At 43.1% G+C, this 21721-nt stretch overlaps 1 protein-coding gene across 1 annotated transcript in view; it reads right to left on the bottom strand.

Moving 5' to 3' along the window:
• The window catches only part of LOC115518312 (maestro heat-like repeat-containing protein family member 1), a 75077-nt gene extending 53688 nt beyond the window's left edge, over window positions 1-21389 (bottom strand). The window contains exons 1-18 of the mRNA XM_030321739.1: window positions 21160-21389; window positions 20709-20831; window positions 19628-19790; window positions 18466-18558; window positions 17882-18036; window positions 17372-17512; window positions 15019-15117; window positions 14367-14445; window positions 13463-13573; window positions 12398-12471; window positions 11385-11501; window positions 11129-11173; window positions 10172-10316; window positions 8580-8623; window positions 7705-7864; window positions 7141-7193; window positions 6433-6543; window positions 1098-1214 (exon numbers count right to left, since the gene is read on the bottom strand). Coding sequence (XP_030177599.1) covers window positions 1098-1214; window positions 6433-6543; window positions 7141-7193; window positions 7705-7864; window positions 8580-8623; window positions 10172-10316; window positions 11129-11173; window positions 11385-11501; window positions 12398-12471; window positions 13463-13573; window positions 14367-14445; window positions 15019-15117; window positions 17372-17512; window positions 17882-18036; window positions 18466-18558; window positions 19628-19790; window positions 20709-20831; window positions 21160-21264 — 1935 coding nt within the window. The 5' untranslated portion in view covers window positions 21265-21389. The remainder of the gene's footprint in view (window positions 1-1097; window positions 1215-6432; window positions 6544-7140; window positions 7194-7704; window positions 7865-8579; window positions 8624-10171; window positions 10317-11128; window positions 11174-11384; window positions 11502-12397; window positions 12472-13462; window positions 13574-14366; window positions 14446-15018; window positions 15118-17371; window positions 17513-17881; window positions 18037-18465; window positions 18559-19627; window positions 19791-20708; window positions 20832-21159) is intronic.
• Between the last annotated feature and the right edge of the window lie 332 nt (window positions 21390-21721).

Raw genomic sequence — 21721 nt, forward strand, 5'->3', positions numbered from 1 at the left:
AAATTTACCCAAGGGATACAGGAGTACTGATGCATAGGGGCACATGTACCCCAATGTTTATAGCAGCACTCTCAACAATAGCCAAATTATGGAAAGAGCCTAAATGTCCATCAACTGATGAATGGATAAAGAAATTGTGGTTTATATACACAATGGAGTACTACATGGCAATGAGAAAGAATGAAATATGGCCCTTTGTAGCAATGTAGATGGAACTGGAGAGTGTTATGCTAAGTGAAATAAGCCATAGAGAGAAAGACAGATACCACATGTTTTCACTCTTATATGGATCCTGAGAAACTTAACAGAAACCCATGGGGGAGGGGAAGAAAAAAAAAAAAAGAGGTTAGAGTGGGAGAGAGTCAAAGCATAAGAGACCCTTAAAAACTGAGAACAAACTGAGGGTTGATGGGGGGTGGGAGGGAGGGGAGGGTGGGTGATGGGTATTGAAGAGGGCATTTTTTGGGATGAGCACTGGGTGTTGTATGGAAACCAATTTGACAATAAATGTCATATATTAAAAAAAATAATAAATAAAATAAATAAAATAAAATGTCAAGATCATGAAAGACAAAGACTGAGGAAACTGTTCCATATTAAAAATTGTTAAAGATAATTGATAAATAAATGCACTATTTGATTCTAAATTAGATCCCAGACCAGAGGGGGGTAAAATGTTTTTCTTCTGCTCTAAAAAAATGTTGGTGGGACAATTGGCCTTTTTCATAGATCAGCTGTATAAATTAGATAATTAGATAGATAATTTGCTAGTACTGTAGCAATGTTAACTTCCTAATTTTGATCACTGTGCTTTGATTATATAAAGGAATATTGTTATTTTTAGGTAGTACATCCTGAGGTATTTAGGGGTAAATATGCATGCATCATGACTGCAACTTCCTGAAGTGATTCAGAAAATAAAATAATAATAGTAAGTAACTTGCCCAAGGGCACACAGCTATAAAGTGGTAGAGCTAGGATTCCAGCCCAGGTTGTCTAGCTTGCCAGGTCCCAGCTTTTAACCACTTTGTCATCCTGCCTCTTAAAGTAAAAATGCTCCCCCCACCCACCCTGCTTTGCCAGTTCCTCCACCTCACCTCCCTCTCCTGCAGCTCTTCATGGACAGTTTGTAGGATGGTGGAGAGCATCATCTGCACCATTTTTATATTCCTCGAGGTCCGCAGGGTGAAGCCAAAGAATTTGTATAGAAAAGCCTAGGAGAGGTGAAAGGGTAGAGGTGAAAGGCTATGCATAGCTTGGAATAAGCTTAGGGTAGCTAAGACATTTCCCAAACTGGCTTTGTAACTGTCAGCCAGCACCTTCCCCCAATGCCCCATCCTCCACACAGGCCCTCTTGTTCGGGGGGGGGGGGGGGCGGGCATCTGGATAAGGTAGTAATCCTACAGAGCAGGGACTCAACCTAGAGTTAAGAGAAAGCTGTATTTCTAATTTCTCAAACTCTTAGGGTATGGATCATCCCTTTAGGGACTTTCCCTGATCCACATACTTCCCATTTCCAGCTAGGAAATGAAAAGTTCCTTACTTCAATGTTTTACAGTTTTCACCTCCTTGGTTAAGTTTATTCCTAGCTATTTTATTATTTTTGGTGCAATTGTAAATGAGACTGTTTTCTTAATTTCTCTTTCTGATGCTTCATTAAGTGTATAGAAATGCAACAGATTTTTGTATATTACTTTTGTATCCTTTACTGATTTCATTTATCAGTTCTAGCAGTTTTTTGGTGGAGTCTTTAGGATTTTCTGTGCATAGTATCGTGTTATCTGCAAATAGTGAAAGTTTTACTACTTACTTGCCAATTTGGATGGCTTTTACTTCTTTTTCTTGTCTGGTTGCTGTGGCTAGAACTTCCAGTTCTAATGTTGAATAAAAGTGGTAAGAGTGGACATCCTTGTCTTATTCTTGATCTTAAGGTAAAAGCTCTCAGTTTTTCACCATTGAGTGTGATGTTAACTGTAGGTTTTTCATATATGGCTTTCATTATGTTGAGGTATATTCTCTCTAAACTTACTTCGTTGAGAGTTTTAGCCATGAATGGATATTGTACTTTGTCAAATGCTTTTTCTGCATGTATTGAGATGATCATATGGTTTTTATCTTTTCTTTTGTTAATGTGATGTATTGTTGATTGATTTGTGAATATTGAACCACTCTTGCATCCCTGCACTAAATCCTACTTGATCATGGTGAATGATTTTTTAAAATGTATTGTTGGATTCTGTTTGCTAATATTTTGTTGAGCATTTTTGCATCCATGGTCATCAGAGATATTGTCCTGTGGTTTTCCTTTTTTGTAATGCCTTTATCTAACTTTGGTATCAGGGCCACAAACAAATGGAAAGATCTTCCATGTTCATGGATTGGAAGAACCAATATTGTTAAAATGTCTATACTACCCAAAGCAACCTACAAATTTAATGCAACTCCCATCAAAGTACCAACAGCATTTTTCATAGAAGTAGAACAATCCTAAAAATTGTGTGGAATTATAAAAAACAAACAAGCCAAACCAAATAAAACAAAACCCTGAATAGGCAAAGCAATCTTGAAGAAGAAGAACAAAAGGTATTACAATCCCAGGTTTCAAACTTCACTATAAATCTGTAGTAATCAAAACAGCATGGTACTGGCACAAAAAGAGACACATAAATCAATGGAACAGAATATAGTCCGGAAATAAACCCATGCTTTTATGGTCAATTAATCTATGACAAAGGAGACAGAAATATACAATGGGAAAAAGTCTCTTCAACACATGAAATTGGGAAAACTGGATAGCTACATGTAAAAGAATGAAACTGAACCACTTTCTTACACCATACACAAAAATAAAATAGGTTAAAGACATAAATGTGAGAGTTGGAACCATAAAATTCCTAAAAGAAATAATAGGTAGCAATTTCTTTGACATCAGCCATAGAAACATTTTTGTAGATAGGTCTCCTCAGGCAAAGGAAACAAAAGCAAAATTAATCTACTGGAAATACACCAAAACAAAAAGTTTCTGCAGAGTGAAAGAAACCATCAACAAAACAAAAATTCAGCCTATTGAATGGGAGAAGATATTTGCAAATGATGTATTTGGTAAAGGGTTAATATCCAGAATATATAAAGAACTTATACAACTCGACATCAAAAAAGCAAATAATTCAATTAAAAAATGGTCAGACGACCTGAATAGACATCTTTCCTAAGAAGACATATAGATGGCAAGTAGACATATGAAAAGATGTTCAACATCACTAATTATCAGGGAAGTGAAAATTCAAAACCACAAAAAAATATCATTTTACACCTGCCAGAATGGCTAAAATAAAAAACACCAGGAATAACAAGAGTTTGTGGGGACGGGGGGTGGGGGGGGGAGAAGGAACCCTTGTGCACTGTTGGTGGGAATGCAAACTGGTGCAGCCACTGTGGAAAACAGTATGGAAGCTCCTCAAAAAATTAAAGATAGACTAACCATATGGTCCAGTAAGTCCACTCCTGGGTATTTACCGAAAGAAAATGAAAACACTAACTCAAAAAGATATATTCACTCCTATGTTTATTGCAGAATTATTTATAATAGCCAAGATATGGAAGCAACACTGTCCATTGATAGATGAATGGATAAAGATGTGGAATAGAATATTACTCAGTCATAAAAAGAATTAAATCTTGCCATTTGCAACAACATGGATGGACCTAGAGGGTATAATGTTAAATGAAATAGAGAAAGACAAATACCATATGATTTCACTCATATGTGGAATTTCAGAAACAGAACAAATGAACAAAGAAAAAGGAGACCAACAAAAAAACAGACTCTTAAACACAGAGAACAAACTGCTGGTTGCCAGAGTGGGGATGGGTGGGTGGACAAAGTACACTTATTGTGATGAGCGCTGAGAAATGTATAGAATTGTTAAATCACTGTATTGCACACCTGCAACTAATACAACACTGTATGTCTATTATACTTGAATGAAAAAATAAATTAAAAAACAACAAACAAAAAATAAAATAAATTTTGATAACAAAGTCTCACTTGAAAAATTTTAAAAATAAAAACAGTTCCTTAAATTTGTGTAATTTTAAAATTAACATAGCATAATCGAAAAAGTATCTTTATGTAATGTTTATCTCTCCCTCCTCTGAATTTCAGTAGTCTTTATCCCTGCTTACTGTGCATTGCCTTTGTCTACCTTGTAATACTCATATTTACGTACTCACCCACTTTCCTGCCTCAGGGTTTCTATATTTCCTATTTCTCTGTCTGGAATCTTCCCTGGGCTCTTCAAAATGCTGTTTCATTCTCTTTCTGATCCTGGCTCAGTGAGCCTTCCCTGACCTCCTAAATTCCTCTCCAGCTCACCATCCTGCTTCTTTCGTTCAAAGCTTCATCACAGCTGCTAATTATCTTGTTAATGTATTTGTTAGGTTAGTTCTTAACTTGCCCCATGCTCTCATCTCCAATGAGAATAAAGCTCAGGAGCAGTGCGTGTCTGGTTCATTGCTCAACTCCAGTGCTAACACAGTGCCTGACACAGTAGACAAATAGGGTATACCAGATGTTCAGTGAATGTTTCAACTCTCCCCCTAAAACCTCCTGTCTGTGGGCACCTTTTCTTCCCCTAGCAGATGCCTTTAGTGCTTTGGCCAGACTCAAGGGTTCCTTCCCTTCCCTGACTGCAGGCACCATCATGAGCAGTTCCTACCTGCAGCCTTTTTGGGCCTCTTTGCCTGGAGGTGCCTGAGAGTTACATTCTTCTCTCTCCCATCCCTGCCCCATACCAACTATGGAAGTGACAGAGAGGTGGAGGGGTGGGGAAGTACAAAAGCCCCCCTCACCTGTCTCTAACAGGGTAGACTCTGCAGTATAGTTTCCATCCAGGGCTCCCCATATCCTTACTTAACCTCTCCCCTTCCTATCATGCTTTCTTTACTTTATCAGCTTCTCCTGAGAGCACTTTCTTGCTAAATCACTTGACAAGGACCCCCACCTTAGGCTCTGCTTCTATGAAACCTGACCTAAGGTAAACTGCTTCTCTGCTCAGCTGACAAATGATTACTCTTCCCAGACCTATTTATTCTTCTCTAGAGTGATGATCTTCTCAGTTTTCCCAGGACTGAGGTATTTCCTAATATGCTGGACTTTCAGAGCTGAAACCAGAACAGTCATGAGCGAACTGAGATGGTGGACCGCCTTTGAGAAAGCTTCTCTGGCCAGTGCCCACAGGCCAAGTAAACAGCTGCCCTCTGTGTTCCCAAGCAAACAGTGCACATTTTGATCCTGATGCTTACCACACTTATTGTAATTGTCCACTCTGTCCTCTGTTTGCTCAAGCAGACAATGATTTCCTGAAGGCAGAGTCTGTGTCTTTTATATGAGTACTCTATGCCTGATTCATGCCTCCTGTGCTGTGAGCATTTAGTACATATTTTTAATAACTTTATTGATAAGATCAGAATTCCTGCTTGCTTCATTTTACCACCCACGAAACTTTGCATATAGCAGGTGCTTCATAAATATTTATTAATAATTAGAGAGCTAATAATCAGTCTTGGAAATAGGGCCTCTTCCCTGGAGACCCCCCAAAGCCCAAGTAAAGTGTTGCTCAGTGATAGGAAAATAAGATTAAAAATCAAGAAACCTGGAATCAGGTGCCAATTTTACCTATAATTTGTGTAAAACTCTGAGTCCCTCTGGATTGAGCTGTCTGGTTATTTGGTCTGTTGAATTTACAGAGCAACTGCACAGATGTTGTTGTCTATATTCACCCACTCTCCTGTGCTGTAGGAGTTATTGCTACTTCCCAAGTGAGTCAACTGAAATTTCATGAAGGCTGAGACACCTGACCCAGATTACACCCGGAACACAGGAAAAGCCGGGACAGAAACAAAGCCTTCACCAGCATAGACCTTGAACTCTGTGAGCAAAGGAGCCCTTCCTCCTTACTCAGCTCTGCAGCCCCAACATCATGCACAGTGCCTGATCCATGGTATGCCCTCAAATATTACTTGAATTAACTTGCTTAAATGTGACTGTTAGGTCAATAATCTTTCCACTGCACCCAAATACCAGATCTAATCTGTTACTTCTGAACTACTGGGAGGTTTAATTAAGACAACAAATGGCAAAGTTCTTAATAAAACCCAAAACACTAAGCAAATGTAAGACACTGATATTTCTGCTGTTCCTGTGTGACCACCAGCTCCATGTCCTCCCCAACCCTCCCTTCCCCAGGACCAAGAAACATGGGTTTGCTTTTCCCCCAAGACCTGTACTTCATGTACATTTCTGTATTCCCTCCCCCCAGGCTCCACCCCCCCATTTGTCTCTTTGCAACTACCACCCCCAGCCGTGTGGTGTGCCATGCACGCAGACACACACACACACACACACACACACACACACACACACACACCTACCTTCTCCTCCTCATCATCATCGCTGAAATAATTTATCCTCTCCAAGACAACCTTAATGAGTTGCTCCAGCCAGCTGTCATCATCGATAGCCAATAATGACTGACTTGAAAACTGAGTAAAAAGGGAGAAAAGGACCACACAGAGCAGTGGGCGGGATTTTCTGCCTCATGGAAGTGGGTCAGAAAGAAGCAAGAGACAAGGGGACATGGTCTGTAAATATGAAAAAAGAGCTCAAGAAATGGGGAGGAGCTGAAATATACAGAGGGTGTTAGTCAGGACTGAGAATGACAATATAGCAACAATGATGGTAATGCCAATTGTGTATGTTAAACTATAGTCTACAAGGCTCTCTCTCTCTCCTGTATTATCCTATTCAATTATGAGAGATAGGAGTTATTTCTATTTTACAGATGAAGAAGCTGAGGCTGGCAAAGGCTAAATAACTTGCCCAAGATCACAAAGCTAGGGCCCCATTTCCTTACTCTCTCTTGACAGTCGGACTTTGAGGGTGTGGAAGGTAAATTAAGGTTTAGGATATAGTCAGAGACTCTGATGCAGAGGCCAGGAGCCAAGGATTCCCCAGAAATAGGTTTTCTTGAGTAGGGAGGTCTCTTGATCATGTCTCAGTCTCTGGGGGGTCTCCCTCAGGATCCTAAGGAGGAGAAAGAAGGCAAGTGTGGAGGGAGGAATGTCTCATATGGTGCTCACCTGGAGCAGCCTGCCTTCCCACTCCTCCTGATTCAGGCTCTTCTCAGTGTGATCTAGGAAAGGAGAAAGCATGATCTGCCCGACAAGGCCCCAGATAGGGAAAAAGAACCAACATCTGGACACTATTCCAGGGGCCTTATGCCCATCATCGCATTTAATTTTCACCATGACCCCACAATATAACTATTCTCCCACTTTACAGAGGCTCCAGGAAATGTATGACTTTTCAAAGGTCAAACGTACCCAGCAGGCAAGTGTTAGAACAAGGATACCAACCTGGGTCTCTCTGGTTCCAAAGCCCACACTCTTCCCTGATCCTCTGCCCACAAGAAGGGGTATTCTGGGAACTCTGGAGCCACAGAATTCTGGACTGCATATCTACTCAGTGAAGAACATGGTCCAAGAAGCAGACCTACCCAAATGGCATCTCAGAAAGACAGAGAGACTGGTCCTGGTTCTCCTCACCCCAAGGAAGATCCATCCTGTACCTCGGGACTTCATCTCTTCTGGAGTCTGCCCCCCTGCCCCAGCTCCATTTCTCCCACCTTGCAGCCAACCCCTCACCATCCAGCATCTGCAACATCTGTGGGATCTCCGTCATCCACAGCTGGCCCACATTCGAGTTGATAACGGGGTGCAGGGAGGTGATAGGATGCAGGGCATATAGTAGCCTTAGAGAGCTTACACCAAACTCCCCTTCTCTATAGGGCTTCAGGGAAAACATCTGAGAAACAAGAGAAGCGAGCAGGAGGCAGAGAATGGATTTAAGGGAAAAGAAGGAAGAAAATAAGAACAAATCCATTGAATGGTAGAGCTGAAGCTTAGACCTTCCCATTCTTTTCCACCTGTGAACTACATGTTCTGCAAGATGCTCTCAAAACGTTGCCTCCTCTGTGATGCCTTCTTTGATTCCTGGAGACCAAATCAGCCCATCACTCTTCTAAGATCCCAATGCACCCCATGTATTCCTCTACTAACATTTATCACACTGCATTATGGGTAGTTATTCCCAGGCTTGTCTTTCCCACTAAGACTGTGAACACTTCAAGAGCAGTTCTACACCTTGTCTTTCCAAGTATACATAATGTCTATAACATAATGTCTGGGCAAATAGAGAAACTCAAAACATACTTGCTGAGAAAATGAGATCCAGAAAGCCATGTCTAAGATCAACAGAGAACAGCTCACAATAAGGCCACATAGAATACAGGCCAGGTCTTCTCCAACCCACATTCCTTCCATCCTCCAAGCTGTTTGGCCTGGATCACCTCTCCCCAAAGTCTCTATGATCTTTGGCCCTACCCTTTATTCCTTGCCCAGCACAATGCCTGGAATAGAGTGGTACTCAACTATTTGTAGAATGGGGAGATGGACGGATAGATGGATGGATGGAAGGATGGATGGTAAGGTAGTATTCATCCCATTCATTCATCACTTACCACAAGATGGGTCAGGAGTTTCTGTGGGGAGATGAACTGGGTAGCTGAGTTAAAAGAGGATAAGAGAATAGGACAGAGTCAGTGCCAGCTCCAGGATGCCCAACCTCCAGCCCCCCATTCCCAGCAGCCCACCATCCATTCTTTAGTGGAGGACAAAAAGCAAAGTGGAGAGTGAGCATTGGTGCCATTGCCATGGGGATTTTGACATTTTGACTCAGCCTCAAAACAAACCATTTCCAGCAGAAAACAGATGCGTGTGCACGCGCGCATGCACACACACACACACACACACACAGGAATATTATTCAGCTATAAAAAAGAATGATTATCTCGCCATTTATGACAACATGGATGGACCTAGGGGGTATAATACTAAGTGAAATAAGCACAACAGAAAAAGACAAATACCATATGATTTCACTTTTATGTGGAATCTACAAAACAAATCAAATGAACAAAGAAAAATAGAAACAGAAACAGAATCATAAATACAGAGAACAAACAGATGGTTGCCAGAGGTGAGAGATGGGCAAGATAGGTGAAGGGGATGAAGAGGTACAAACTTCCAGTTATAAAAGAAATAAGTCATGGGGATGAAAAGTACAAAGTAGGGAATATAGTCAACAATATTGTAATCATACTTATGGTGACAGATGATAACTATACTTATCATGGTGAACATAATGTATAGAATTGTCACATCACTACATGGTACACTTGAAATTAATACAACACTGTATGTCACCTATATCACAATTTTAAAAGTTTTTTTTTTTTTTTTTTGATAGAGAGAGAGAGAGAAACTAGGGAAGAAAGGCTGCTATGTCAGCCTGGCATTGTCCAGCCAGAGCATGGTGAATGGTCATTACCCATGAGTGTATTCTATTAGTGGACACCTTGAAAACATCTCCCACTATTCTAAGTTGTAATCCAGGTATACATTTTATTGAGCGTAGACTTTCATATTTGAAAATCCTAGGTCCATATTTTAAATATCTATTGTTCATATGGATTATAATCAGAACTCTCAACACTGGGAAAGTAATTTGTTACCTTTCCACCTTTTAAACCCTAATAAAGAATGCTTATTTTCCAAACACACAAGCACACATACATACCCCAAGTAATGTGCTGAACAGATATCCTCACCCCAACTCTGACTCCCACTGGGACTCGAGGTCAAGAAGGGGTGAACAAAGAGTAATGCTCAGAATCGGGGCAAAGGGTCAGGAATGTCTGTGTACACATTACTTTGTAATTAACAACAATATTCTTACATCTCTACTCCAGTGTTTCAAGATGAGGAATAAAGGCAAGAAGGATTTGTGTCTGGGGTTGCCTGTCTCCCAGAGAAATCCCCTTTTCACTCATGTGAAGGGCCAAATGGCATCAATCTGCTGTGCTAACCCTTTGCCTACCTCCTCCATCATGGCTCAGGCTCACAGCCATAGCCCTGCAGATCTGCACCCTGTCCCTACACCCACCGCCCCTTCAGAATCTCACCCTGTCTCCTGCCCCCACTCTCCCTGCCTGTGGCAGCCTGTGCTTTCACAGTTAACCTCTCTCCACAGTCTTCCCCACCGTGTACTTACGCCTGAGGTGAAAGCTGCTGAGGTAGGGAACCTGGCCCAGGGAACGGGCCCTCAGAGCCATTTTCGTGGCCATCTTACTCAGGGGCACGAAGGCCAAGGTGTTGCTGGGCTGGCATACCAAGGTGATCAGTTTGGGCAAGGTTACCTAGTAAGATGTGGCAAGGGATTCAATGTCAAGCCCCAAATTAGCCCCAACCATAAGTTCTCCAACCCCATGGCTTTGTCTTCCTTTCCTGGAGGGGCATTTGAGACCTTATATACACAGTCTGCCCATTCCCTGCCCTTCCCTCTCACCCTCTTTCCCTTTCCACTCCATGTTGGTAAAACATAACCAAGGTCCTGATTAAAATTACAATAGGAAGGACTTGATTAGATAGAGGGGCTTCTTGAAATTTGGAATTGTGTGACTTGTAATCACCTTCACTGGGGAACATCCCAAGGGTAGAAGACATGCTAGTGATCAGGAGACAGCTTTGCTGGGAGAGGGGGACTCTGGGAGGGAGAGTAAATCACAGCTTTTCCTCCCATGGCCCCTGACTCAACTCTGACCCACACAGCAACCCGTAGGAGTCTTCAAGAATCCCTAGAGATTGCTAAGACCAGCAAGGGTGAATAATCACCAACTTTTTTACAGAAAGAGAAACTGCAACCTGGAGAGCAATTTACTCAAGATTTTACAGCCAGAAACTGGCTGAACAGGACCCAGGCTCAGGCCTCCAGGTTTACCATCTAGTGACCCTCTTCTGCTCCACTGAGCCACTTCTTAGAGAAGTCCCAGGCACTTGAGTGGTTTCAGACAGAGGTGGGGAGGGTGGAAGAGACAGTACAAGGGGTTATATGGAGTTGGGAGGGGGTGGAAGGCAGGCAGAGAGTATGCAATCTGGGTGTCAGGGTAGTGATCTGGGGAGTCAGGGGAGGAGGAGATGAAGGGGCCTCTTTGACCCTAGTTGTTTGTACCATCTGTAGGATTTTGGAACACGTTAGTTGGATGTCCTCTTCATTCTGGAATAAGAAAAGGAAATATTTTAATATGAAACCCGTGCTAGCTGAGTCTTCTGGCTCAAGGCCTCCCCTGGCTCACCTCTCAGAGTTTAAGATGTCAAAGCCCATTCCCATTGTGCCAACCATACCCTCCTCTTCTTTCCCTTCTGCTCCCAACCTGCCCTTCTCTTGCTCCCACCCTCTGTCTGCTCCCTGCCTGGACCCTGCTCACTGAGCAGTCAGACTCGCTGAGCTTGATGACATAGTTGATGATGATGCTCCCCTGGGGCGGGGCCAAGTAGTCATGCTGGATCAGCATCTCGATGAAGTTCAGGAGGGCCCTTCGCACCTGTGGGGGTTATAGACCATCATGTGGCAACATAGGAAGGCACATCAGTATGACCCTTCGTATTCCAGGTGAGGACACAGAGGACCAGAGCAGGTGAGGGGTATCTTCAAGCGACTCAGATCTCCTGACTTCAAACCCAATGTGACTCTTCAGTGGGCTCCAGGGGATGACAGCCACCGACCCTGACCACCTTACTCCACCCTCAAATTCTAGCCCATTTCAGCTGCTACCAGGATGCTACCATCCTCCTGAAGAACTGTAAGCACTTAGCTTGCCCACACCTTATATAAGATAAGAAATTGGCAGAAGTATTGGGTAGGGAGAAATCGGAGTCCAGGAAAAGTACCATGTTCTGGCCTTCGTTGAGAAAGCCAGGAATGAATCCCTCAAGTCCTGAGGGCCCAGCCCTCATGATCCCAGTATCTCCATTAACCTTCTGAATATTTAGGACTTTGTTTTTAGGGATAGTGTCATCGTTGTCCAGTTGGCACCCTAAACCACTGCTCCTCTTCTCCCTGTCCTGCACGATTCAGAGCTGGGAGCAGTTTCTGCCTCTAAGCCTGGCAGAGCTTGTTAAAACCATGGCTTCTCAGACCCCATGCTAGATATAATGTTTGAGGTCTTCTTCCCCTCTGAATTTTTAGTATCCTTTAGAGCTCTGTGTCCCCACTGACAAGGCTCAGAAAATAGCTGGAACCACCTGTCCGCTTCTCAAATCCTTCTCAGGTTTGAAGAGCCCAAATGTAACCATGGGAATGTCTGAGGCCATGAAGAGCTTGGTAAGAGTGCCTTACCTCTCCCCTCATCCATGAACTCCCCCTCTCCATTTTGTACAACTTCGAGGTCTCATAAAACCAATTGCCCTCCCAGCCCAAACATTTAGCCTTTCTGCTCACTGGTTTGAGATCCTCCTGAATCATGATTATGACTGAATGCATCACCTCATTCTTCAGTTGCTCTGTCTGGGGCACTAGAGAAAAGACAGACATGCAGCTGGGGGTCAATTTCCACCCTTCTCTGTTGTTTTGGGAGGCACAAGAAGATAGACAGCTGGGAGGAATTCTAGGTACTGTCCTGGTATTCAAGGGCCAGTTAGAATCCCTAGAGGTTATTTCCACCATACTTTTGCTTCAAAGCAGACTGAAGAGTGACCTAAAACAGTATTTTCATCAAGCTGGCATTTGAGCTCCAGCCCTTTCCAGTTTCCTATAACTGCCCACACAAATCCACCTCTCCAGCTGCTCCCCCTGCCCCATATATATCTCAACCTTTAGAACTATGACCACTGTTCTTCTGTTCTTCTTTATGTGAATTCCCTCTCCTAACTTGCTGTTACAATCTCCTTGCCTGCATCTCCTGCACAGAGCCCATCTCATCTCTGGATTGACAAGCTTCTCTGTTTTCCTATTGCACATCACCATGCTCACATTTAAACAACCTATCACATATTATCTTGCATTGTTTCACTATCTGAACAGCTTTATATTCCCCGCTTGATAGTGAACTCTTTTGAGAGTAGAGACTATGTTTTATTTAAGTGTCTATTTTCAGTACCTTGCACCGTGCTAGGCACAAAGCAAAGGTTTGGCAAACACTTGATTGGAGTTGAAGCCTATTCCCCCAAGATAACAATCATAGACTACATCACTATGAAACTGACTGCATAGTGGGAACTGGTCTAAGCACCTCCCATATGTTTTTCTCATTTAATCTTCACTAAAAACCCTGAAAGGTAGGTATTAATATTACCTCCATTTTCAGATGAGGAAATAGAGGTACAGACTAAAAGCAACCTGTTACAGTTTGCATGCTAATAAGAAGTGGAGCCAAGATTTAAACCTATTGAGTTTACTTTGAGTTTACATTGAGTTTAAAACCAAGTTTTTAACTACTACATGGGACTGTCTCCAAGAGAAAAGAGCTCTCATAGGAAAGAAGATCCATAGGACCAGGCCACTCACCTTTCTGGAGCACATCTGTGAAAATTTGAATGGTTGATACTATCTTGGCTGGATCCTTGGATTCCACGTTCTCTCGTATTAAGGTTACCACCTGATCATTATATAACTTGGCTATCAGAAGGGTGCGAATACAAGGGAATCAAGTGTATGTTTAAGTAGGAAGTGGTAAGTAGAAGTAAATCATGTTTAGCAAACCACTGATGCCATGAACTAGATAAACTAGTGTCCTTTAGGTTGGAGAAAGGAAAAAAGGAAAAAGAGAGCCAGTGTTTACTCAGCATTTACCATGTGCCAAGCACAGGGCCAGATCGTTTTCCTGAGCTGGGCTCTGTCCCTCCACGGCCCCACCACATGCCCTCCCATAGGTCAGCACACTTTTCATGATGATTAGTGTTGTAATTACAGGATCACCTTTCTTTTTTTTTTTATTTTTTTTATGTTTATTTATTTTTGAGAGAGAGAAAAACAGAGCATAAGTGGGGGAGGGGCAGAGAGAGAGGGAGACATAGAATCCAAACAAAGCAGGCTCCAGGCTCTGAGCTGTCAGCACAGAGCCCAATGAGGGGCTCAAACCCACAAACTGCAAGATCACAACCTGAGCCGAAGTTGGACCCTTAACTGACTGAGCCACCCAGGAGCCCCTACAGGATCACCTTTCTGAGCTGGGAATCAGTGAAGGAGAAAGAGAAGTCAACTTCAGGTAAAGGGAATGGAGCTATGTCTATACCCTTCGAGATTCATTGAATTTCAGGCAAAGCTCACATGGATCACTTTGCATTTAATCTAGAAGAATGGAAGCCTCTTATGGGAACTTAGGCCCCTGCTCCAGTCCAAGGAGACAAAAAAATGATCCTGAGTGCCCACCCACACAAATACCTGGGGTTAGGGAACTGTGGTAACTTACTCAGGATATAGAAGGCCTTCAGGGCAAGGCTGTGGTTCTGTACAGAGTGATAATTTGAGTCCTCAACTGTTTCACTCAGCTGTGGGGAGACCAAGGCCATCAGACCCAGGAGGACTGAAACTAAGGGCCCTGAATGTGGATGAGGAAACCAAGGCATGTATCCATGGAAAGTGTGGTGCTTAGCCATAAGAAGAACAAGAAAACAGAACCCAGGAATCCACATTCCCAGCCCCAAAGGGAAGAAGACAGTGGGAAGCAAATTAAACATACAGAAGGTAACCCTTTTCTGCAAAATGTTCAGTTTTCCTCTTCCTACTCTAGGCTGCAAAACAGAGGGCCTGACATTTCGCACAGGTATTATGGAGTGGTTTGAACTTTCTGCCTTTTGACCAGAGATTAGGGGGAAGCAGCAAAGGTCTGTGACCTTCAAGAAACATGTAGAATGTACCCAATTTACCTCATGGAGAATATCCCACTCAGTTCCCGGAATCCAGGCATTTGCCTATTCCAGGGAAACCTGATGTGTATGGTTAAGGTCACCATGTGAAAGACACCTCCATCGTGTGGAGGTTGTGACCTGAGCTGGGGTAGCCATCACCTCCAAAGAAGAGAGAAAGCAAGCCCATAATCCTTCTAGCCCCATAACACTCACCTGTTTGAACAGCATGCCTATAATATTTCCCAGCTGGGATTCCAAGTTTATACCTCCACAGCCACTAAGAGCCAGAGCATCTATAAGTTGGAAGATACACTGTGTGCATAAGGACAGAATAAGTACAAGTCAGCTCAGACTTTCCACAGCCTCAAAAGAAATCCTCTGTCCTCACATCTACTCTTCAAGGATGGCCCAAGTCATCATTGTTTCACACTTCCCTCTTGGACATTTCCAAAAAAGGCTCAGGGTCTAGTTCTTTCATAGCCTAACACAGTCATGACCTGCCCTTCCACTTTGCCCAATAAGCTATACTTATTTTCATATAATCTCATTATTCCACAGAAACCTATAGGGAAATTCAACATTGCAAGTATTGGCTGCCTTCAAAGGAGCAGGATAAATTTTAAAAAATCAACATTTCCTCTCCTTTGGTCTACCTGATGGATTTCCAGTTAGGGCCAGCTTGCTTAAATAGAGCTGGCTAGTGCTAGTTGATGTCCAAACAAAATTATACTGTGGGCTGATAACTATCTTGATTCTTGACCACCATTCCTTGGAGAGAGGGAGGAGGAGGAATGAGAAGGAGAAAGGGAGTAGTCAAAACATTCCCACTGTCAGCCAAGACATGAGGTGAAATTTCCACCTGAATAATCTTCAGACTAGTAGTTGGTATACAAATTTCAGCCTTCAACTGGCTAATTGGCTACATAGAGCAAACCTTTGTTCCAAATTCATAGACCGTACACCAGGCAACATGGAGACATGTGCCAGAAGGGAGATTAAACAAGTGATTGTGTGGCTGGTCCACTAATGTGGAAAACTCAGAGCATATGTGTGAGAAAGGCCATCCCTTCATATACCAAGGAAAGTGTATTTGAGGTGGTAGCATAACAGTAGACTGAACACTGTAGTCACTGGAAACTTGATGCTGGGGCACCTGGGTGGCGCAGTCGGTTAAGCGTCCGACTTCAGCCAGGTCACGATCTCGCGGTCCGTGAGTTCGAGCCCCGCGTCGGGCTCTGGGCTGATGGCTCAGAGCCTGGAGCCTGTTTCCGATTCTGTGTCTCCCTCTCTCTCTGCCCCTCCCCCGTTCATGCTCTGTCTCTCTCTGTCCCGAAAATAAATAAACGTTGAAAAAAAAAAATTAAAAAACTTGATGCTAATGTGTGTTGCACTCAAAAAAAAAAATCCTCCTCTTTGAAATTCACAAATGCACATTAGCATATTTAGTAACCCTGAAAAATATGCCTCTCAGATGCGTATTGGTGCATAATTGACCAATATGTGCAGCTACCATGCTCTAAAATCCATCACTGTGTGAAAACTGAAGTCAGATTCCCACAGGTTTGTCCCAGCCAATGACTGAATATGGCAGGTCCGCTAAAGCGGGCCTATTAGTCCTTCAAGATACAGGACTTTTCTGATGGGTAACTTTGGTTCAGTGACTCCCTGTTGGCTTTACTAAAACTTTCTTACAACTGCACTATAATCTAAAACCTTCCTCTCTTTCCTCTCTCCTTCCCTTCCTTCCCTCCTTCTCCCTAGCCTTATCAAGGGCCAGACATACATCATAGTCTGATGGCTCTCCAAATCCTCTCTGGTTCTATCCCTGTTTTCCCTCACAGAAGTTTCTACAATAAATCTCTTGCACCTCTAATCACATGTTAGTATTTGCTTCTTGGAGGACCAGATTAGCCTACATACTGAAAGCTCTGAGAAGTCCTGCATTTAAGATATTTATTTAATTTTAACTCAGTATTTCCCACCCATTTTGCTAACTAACACGTCTTCTTTTTGCAGAATCCCCATTAAAATTTGAAAGGAAATTGGTTTGAAGAATGCCATTGAAATGGAAGAAGGACTTAAACAACAATCAGAAAATTTGGGTAGTGGTTCCGAATCCTCTGCTCCTAAAAATATCTAATATTGGTGTAACAGTTCTAAGGTAGGCAGAATATAGCAATGGCCCCCCCCCCCAAATTCCAGGGCCTTTCTCCCAGTTATTCAATCAAGCAGTCATGTAGGTGTTTATATGAAGAGATTTTGCAGACATAATTAAAGTCCCATACCAGTTGACCTTAAAATAGGGACATTATCCAGGTGGGCTTGATCTACTCTGATGAGCCATTTAAATCTGAGTCTAGAGGTAAGAGGAAAGTCAGAGAGATTCAAAGTGTGAGATGAATTCAAAATGGGAGTGGCAGAATTCCAACAAAACCTCACTTTACAAAAACAAGTTTCAGGCTGGATTTGGCCTGTGGGCCGTGCTTTGCCAACCCCAGCATTAATTACTCAGTAAACATGGAAAGCATAAACCCATTAAATTATCTTCTCACCCCATTCCAATCACCTGGGAAATGTAGAAAGGTGCCACTTTTGCAGACATCAAAGTCATTAACCATCGGGTTAAACGGTTCACTTGATTCTTGAGTTTGGATGGTGGAATGAGGAAGAAGAGATGGCCAATTATCACCAGAGCTTCCTCTGTCACCTGTGCCCAAGGAAACACAACAAACTTGCCTCACCTCAGGGATGAAGGCAAGATAATCCTTTAGAGGCTTTGCCTTAGTCCTCTTTGTATCTGCAAGGTTTAGCACAGTGCCTAGCAAATGATGGTAATCAGTAAATGTAAGGTTGCTTAATTGCATACATATTATGTGAACAGACAGTGGAGTTTTCTGATAGTACCCTTTTAAGGAGAATGGGAAGAGGAACCTGAGGAGAATCACCCTGCTCTTTTGGAAGAGCCATTTAAGTTATCCTCCCACCAATAAGTGGCTAGACATGGCCCTGTCCCATCTTTGATTCAAGACTTACTCCTTCAGCCCATGCATCCAGCCCCTGCCATCTACAATCCCACCTTGTTGTTGCTCCTCAGGGACCAACGATTGAAGAGAACCCGAAGGGTGAGGTAAGCCTTGATGGACAGCGCCTCTTGTGTGATGTCCATTATTTCATCATTCTTAGTACCCAGATCCAGATGTTTCCGGGCACTGATGACCAATCCTTTGAGCACTATGAGGGTTACAGGGAGTTTGAGCTGCACATCACCTTTCCTTTCCCACAAAACGAAACATACATACATGTGGGCACAATCTTCTCATCCCCAACTCTAAAAGGGTCTGTGGTGTCCTGTGCTGGGAAACACCAACCCATTCACCATCTCCCCAACTATCTCTCTTTTCTGACCACACTTTGTCCACACAGCAGGGAAAGGGAAAGTGGTTGAGGCTGTCTACACCCACAGCATCCCTAATCAAACTTGGTCCTTGCCCCAGATCAGGCGAAGAAAAGTCAGATGGAGAAAAGCAGCTGCTCTCAGACATTTCCTGCCCCTCCCCAGCCTTCTGGGATCCATATTCAGAGGGACCCAGTCTCATTCTTCCCTTCTTTCCTCTCTCCCTTATTCCAGTAGAGTCTTCCCCAGACCCTCCTAATCCTCACCATGACATACTGCCAACATGTCATCCTCCTTTTGGGCCATCCTCAGAAGGTGCAGGATATATTCCCATGTGACACCAATGTAGGGGTCTGCACCTAAGAGAGAGAGTACAAGAAAAACATCCCTAGCCCAGGGAGGGGTGCATCCTAGCCTTAGTGTAGGAAACTCTATAGATTGGGAGGCAGGAGACCTGGGTTCTCATCCTAGATCTGCCTCCAGAGTCTGGGCAACCTGGAGCAAGTTACTTAATTTATCTGAGTTTCAGCTTCTTCAACTGTTAAATAGGACTACAATTCCTGATGTGACTGCTGCACAGGGCTGCTGGAAAGATTAAGCTCAATAATGGATCTTAGCACAGCATACAGACACAAGATATTGGTACAGCCTAGGCATGAACACTCCCTTCCAAGGACCCTTAAGGAAATAAAGAGCGATGATGTCTGAAGTGGATGTGAAAACATTTGTCCTGATTATATCAGGATACACATTTCCAATTTCTGTTACTGTGTCCTCTGAGCTTGCTGTGCAGCCTAAACCACATGCCTTGTCATTTTTATCTTAATGCCCAGAAGGTCAGCTGACTTCCCCCAGATTCTCTTTGGCCCCAGTTCCAAGTGGTAAAGGGAAGTCACTGTCATAGGCCGGTGACTTGATTATTTTTTCATACTTTGTGATTGGGAGAGGGGAGTGGAATGAGTAAGAGAGCCACTGCCATCACCAATAGCCACCAGGATAGAGATTGTATGGTGATTCTTGGCCTCATCCTGCTACACTATTACCTTCCAAGCCTCTAATCAAATTCAAAACTTAAGGTTCCCTTAAGTAAACCACTCCTTGCTTCCTCCTTTGCCCCACCCCACCACTCTATTCTGCCTTCTCTCTCCACCTGGAGTCTTCTCTCCAGCTCCACAGTCTCTCATCCCTAATATGTCCTACTCTGCCATTCTTGGTCTCCAGAAACTCCCTCCTGAGTTCCCAGCAGCCCAATAGGGACCTAGTTTGTCCCCTTCCCATCTACACATACACCCCATGACTGAACTAAATGGAGAAGTCCAATGAGAGGAATCAGGAGGATAAAGCTAGTCTAGAATAAATACAATGCCCCCACCCCCTGCTGGCCCTATCCTCTTCTCAGACTAACTCTTCCACAATAGGGATCTATACCCTGGCAGAAGATGAGTCTCCCCACTGCAACCAGGAGACCGTTTGGGGGCAGGTTGTTCAAATGCCATCTGTCCCACAGCTTGAAGATGACTATTCCTGGAGACTGGAACCCCAGAGCCAATAGGACTTCAGTGCACAATTCCTCCAGTTCTCCCTCTGGCTTCTGAAAAGAGAAAGACTAACTGTTCCAAGGCTAATCCCCGAGATGAGTCCCACAGCTCTGAGAATCAGATTTGGTCAATAAGTGATTCTCCTCCATCGAATAGGCAGGAACTCACCTACCACCCATCCAACAGACACCTTCCCAGTGATGGAGGGCAAGAGCTTCCTAAAGTGTGCAAAGAACAGGAAGACAAGAAATCCGCACAATCTGTGTATTGGGGTGGGAGTGGGGATTAAGGTTTCCAAAGCACAGAGGTTTCACTGCAGCAGCAAGTGAATCATCAGGAAAGTGGGTACATTACAGAAGCAACTTTGGAAGTCCCTGGAAGGTCAGTGGTCTTGATCAGAAGACAGGCCTGCCAAAGAAGGCAGGCAAACTGGAAGGAAGATACCCCATAGGTAGGTAGTTAACAAAGAAAATAAGGAACCAGATTAACCCAATGTCAGGGAAGTAAGTACAAAGTATGTGAATAGATGGATAAGTAGATATCATGAATGTTCAGTCTAAAGGTGGGTTAGCATACAGATATGTGGGTTTAAATAAGTTAGTAAATAGATTGAGATGCTTAGTTGAGTTGTAATAACAAAGGTGACCACCTAAGGAATCCCAGGACACAGTCTGAAAACCAGGTCAGACTCTGAGATCAACAGCCCAAATCCTTCCCCCTTTCCATTTCACTCCTCCTGCCTCACCACTTCACTTCACTACTGTATCTTCCAGTTCTGTCTATGTCACAGTTCTTGAGATAGGCTCACAGTACAAGATATGGACTCCAGCAAACTGTTTAGAAATGAGATACTCATATCCAAGTTCTCACATAGTTTCCAAGTGTCATCATCCACCAGAAAGAACTCTTGGGCTCATACCTGGGGTGCTTTCTTTCCCCAAAGCTCCCAACCCAGAGGCACAGCTCCTCACCATGGTCTTCATGTAGTCAACGATGATATCTGTCACCTTCTGGCATCGTGGAGTTGCCATCTTGTTATTTAGGATTTTGACTTTCAGCAACTTGAGCGTTTGTAAGACATTATCTGCTGACAACTATAGGAGAGAGGGGACTCAAGGAGAAAGGAAGGTTGAAGGGTAAAGATAATAAAGAGAATAATGATCCCTGGTCAAGAAAGGAAGAGGAGGAGTGAATCTAGAAAGAGGATTAAAGCTGGATCAGAGGTTGAGGAGTGAAGAATATGGGTCAGACTAGGAACACTGGAACTAGACCTGGAGCTATGAATGGACTGGACCAAGTAGTGCTCTGCTGACTGGAAATTTTCCCACTCTCCTGGCACAATGGGTGTGTGCCCAACCAAATACCTTGATCGAGATGGTCCTATGCTGGCTGGAGCCAGGAAGATGTCTGAGATGTCCTCACCTGACCAGCAACTTGGAGTGCCTCCATAAAGTCCTTGATTTTCTTTTCTGAGACATCCAAGTTCCTGTCCGTGATCTCTGAAGAACCTACCATAACTATAAACATCTCTATAAGAAATAAAAATGATGAGGAGGGGGAGCTGTTTGTCTCTTGCTATAGGTGGGTATTTCATTACAGGTGGGTATCATGGTATGATGAAAACATGCAAAGAATAATTAAGAATCAGAAGACACAAGTTTGCCTCCTGACTCAGAGTCTGTCCCCTACTAGCAATATATCCTTAGGCAATTTATTTAACTCCTGGAGACTCTATTTATTCATATGTAAAATAAGTATAATAAAAATTAACATGAGAGTCAAAAAAGATGAGATAGGTACTGTTAGGTATCACTTTCAGCATTTCAGCCTGCCCTTTGGATCACATCTTTTCCCTTGACATTATAAAGTGCTTTCTATGGGTGAGAGTTGGATAGAGATTTGGAGTAGGAGAGTACTTGTCTATAGGACTACAAAAATTTCATAGAAATAAAATAATTTCATATTAATAAAATTGACTATTATA

The sequence above is a fragment of the Lynx canadensis genome, chromosome B4 (genome assembly GCF_007474595.2).
Source record: "Lynx canadensis isolate LIC74 chromosome B4, mLynCan4.pri.v2, whole genome shotgun sequence".
In the NCBI taxonomy this organism is placed as follows: Eukaryota; Metazoa; Chordata; class Mammalia; order Carnivora; family Felidae; genus Lynx; species Lynx canadensis.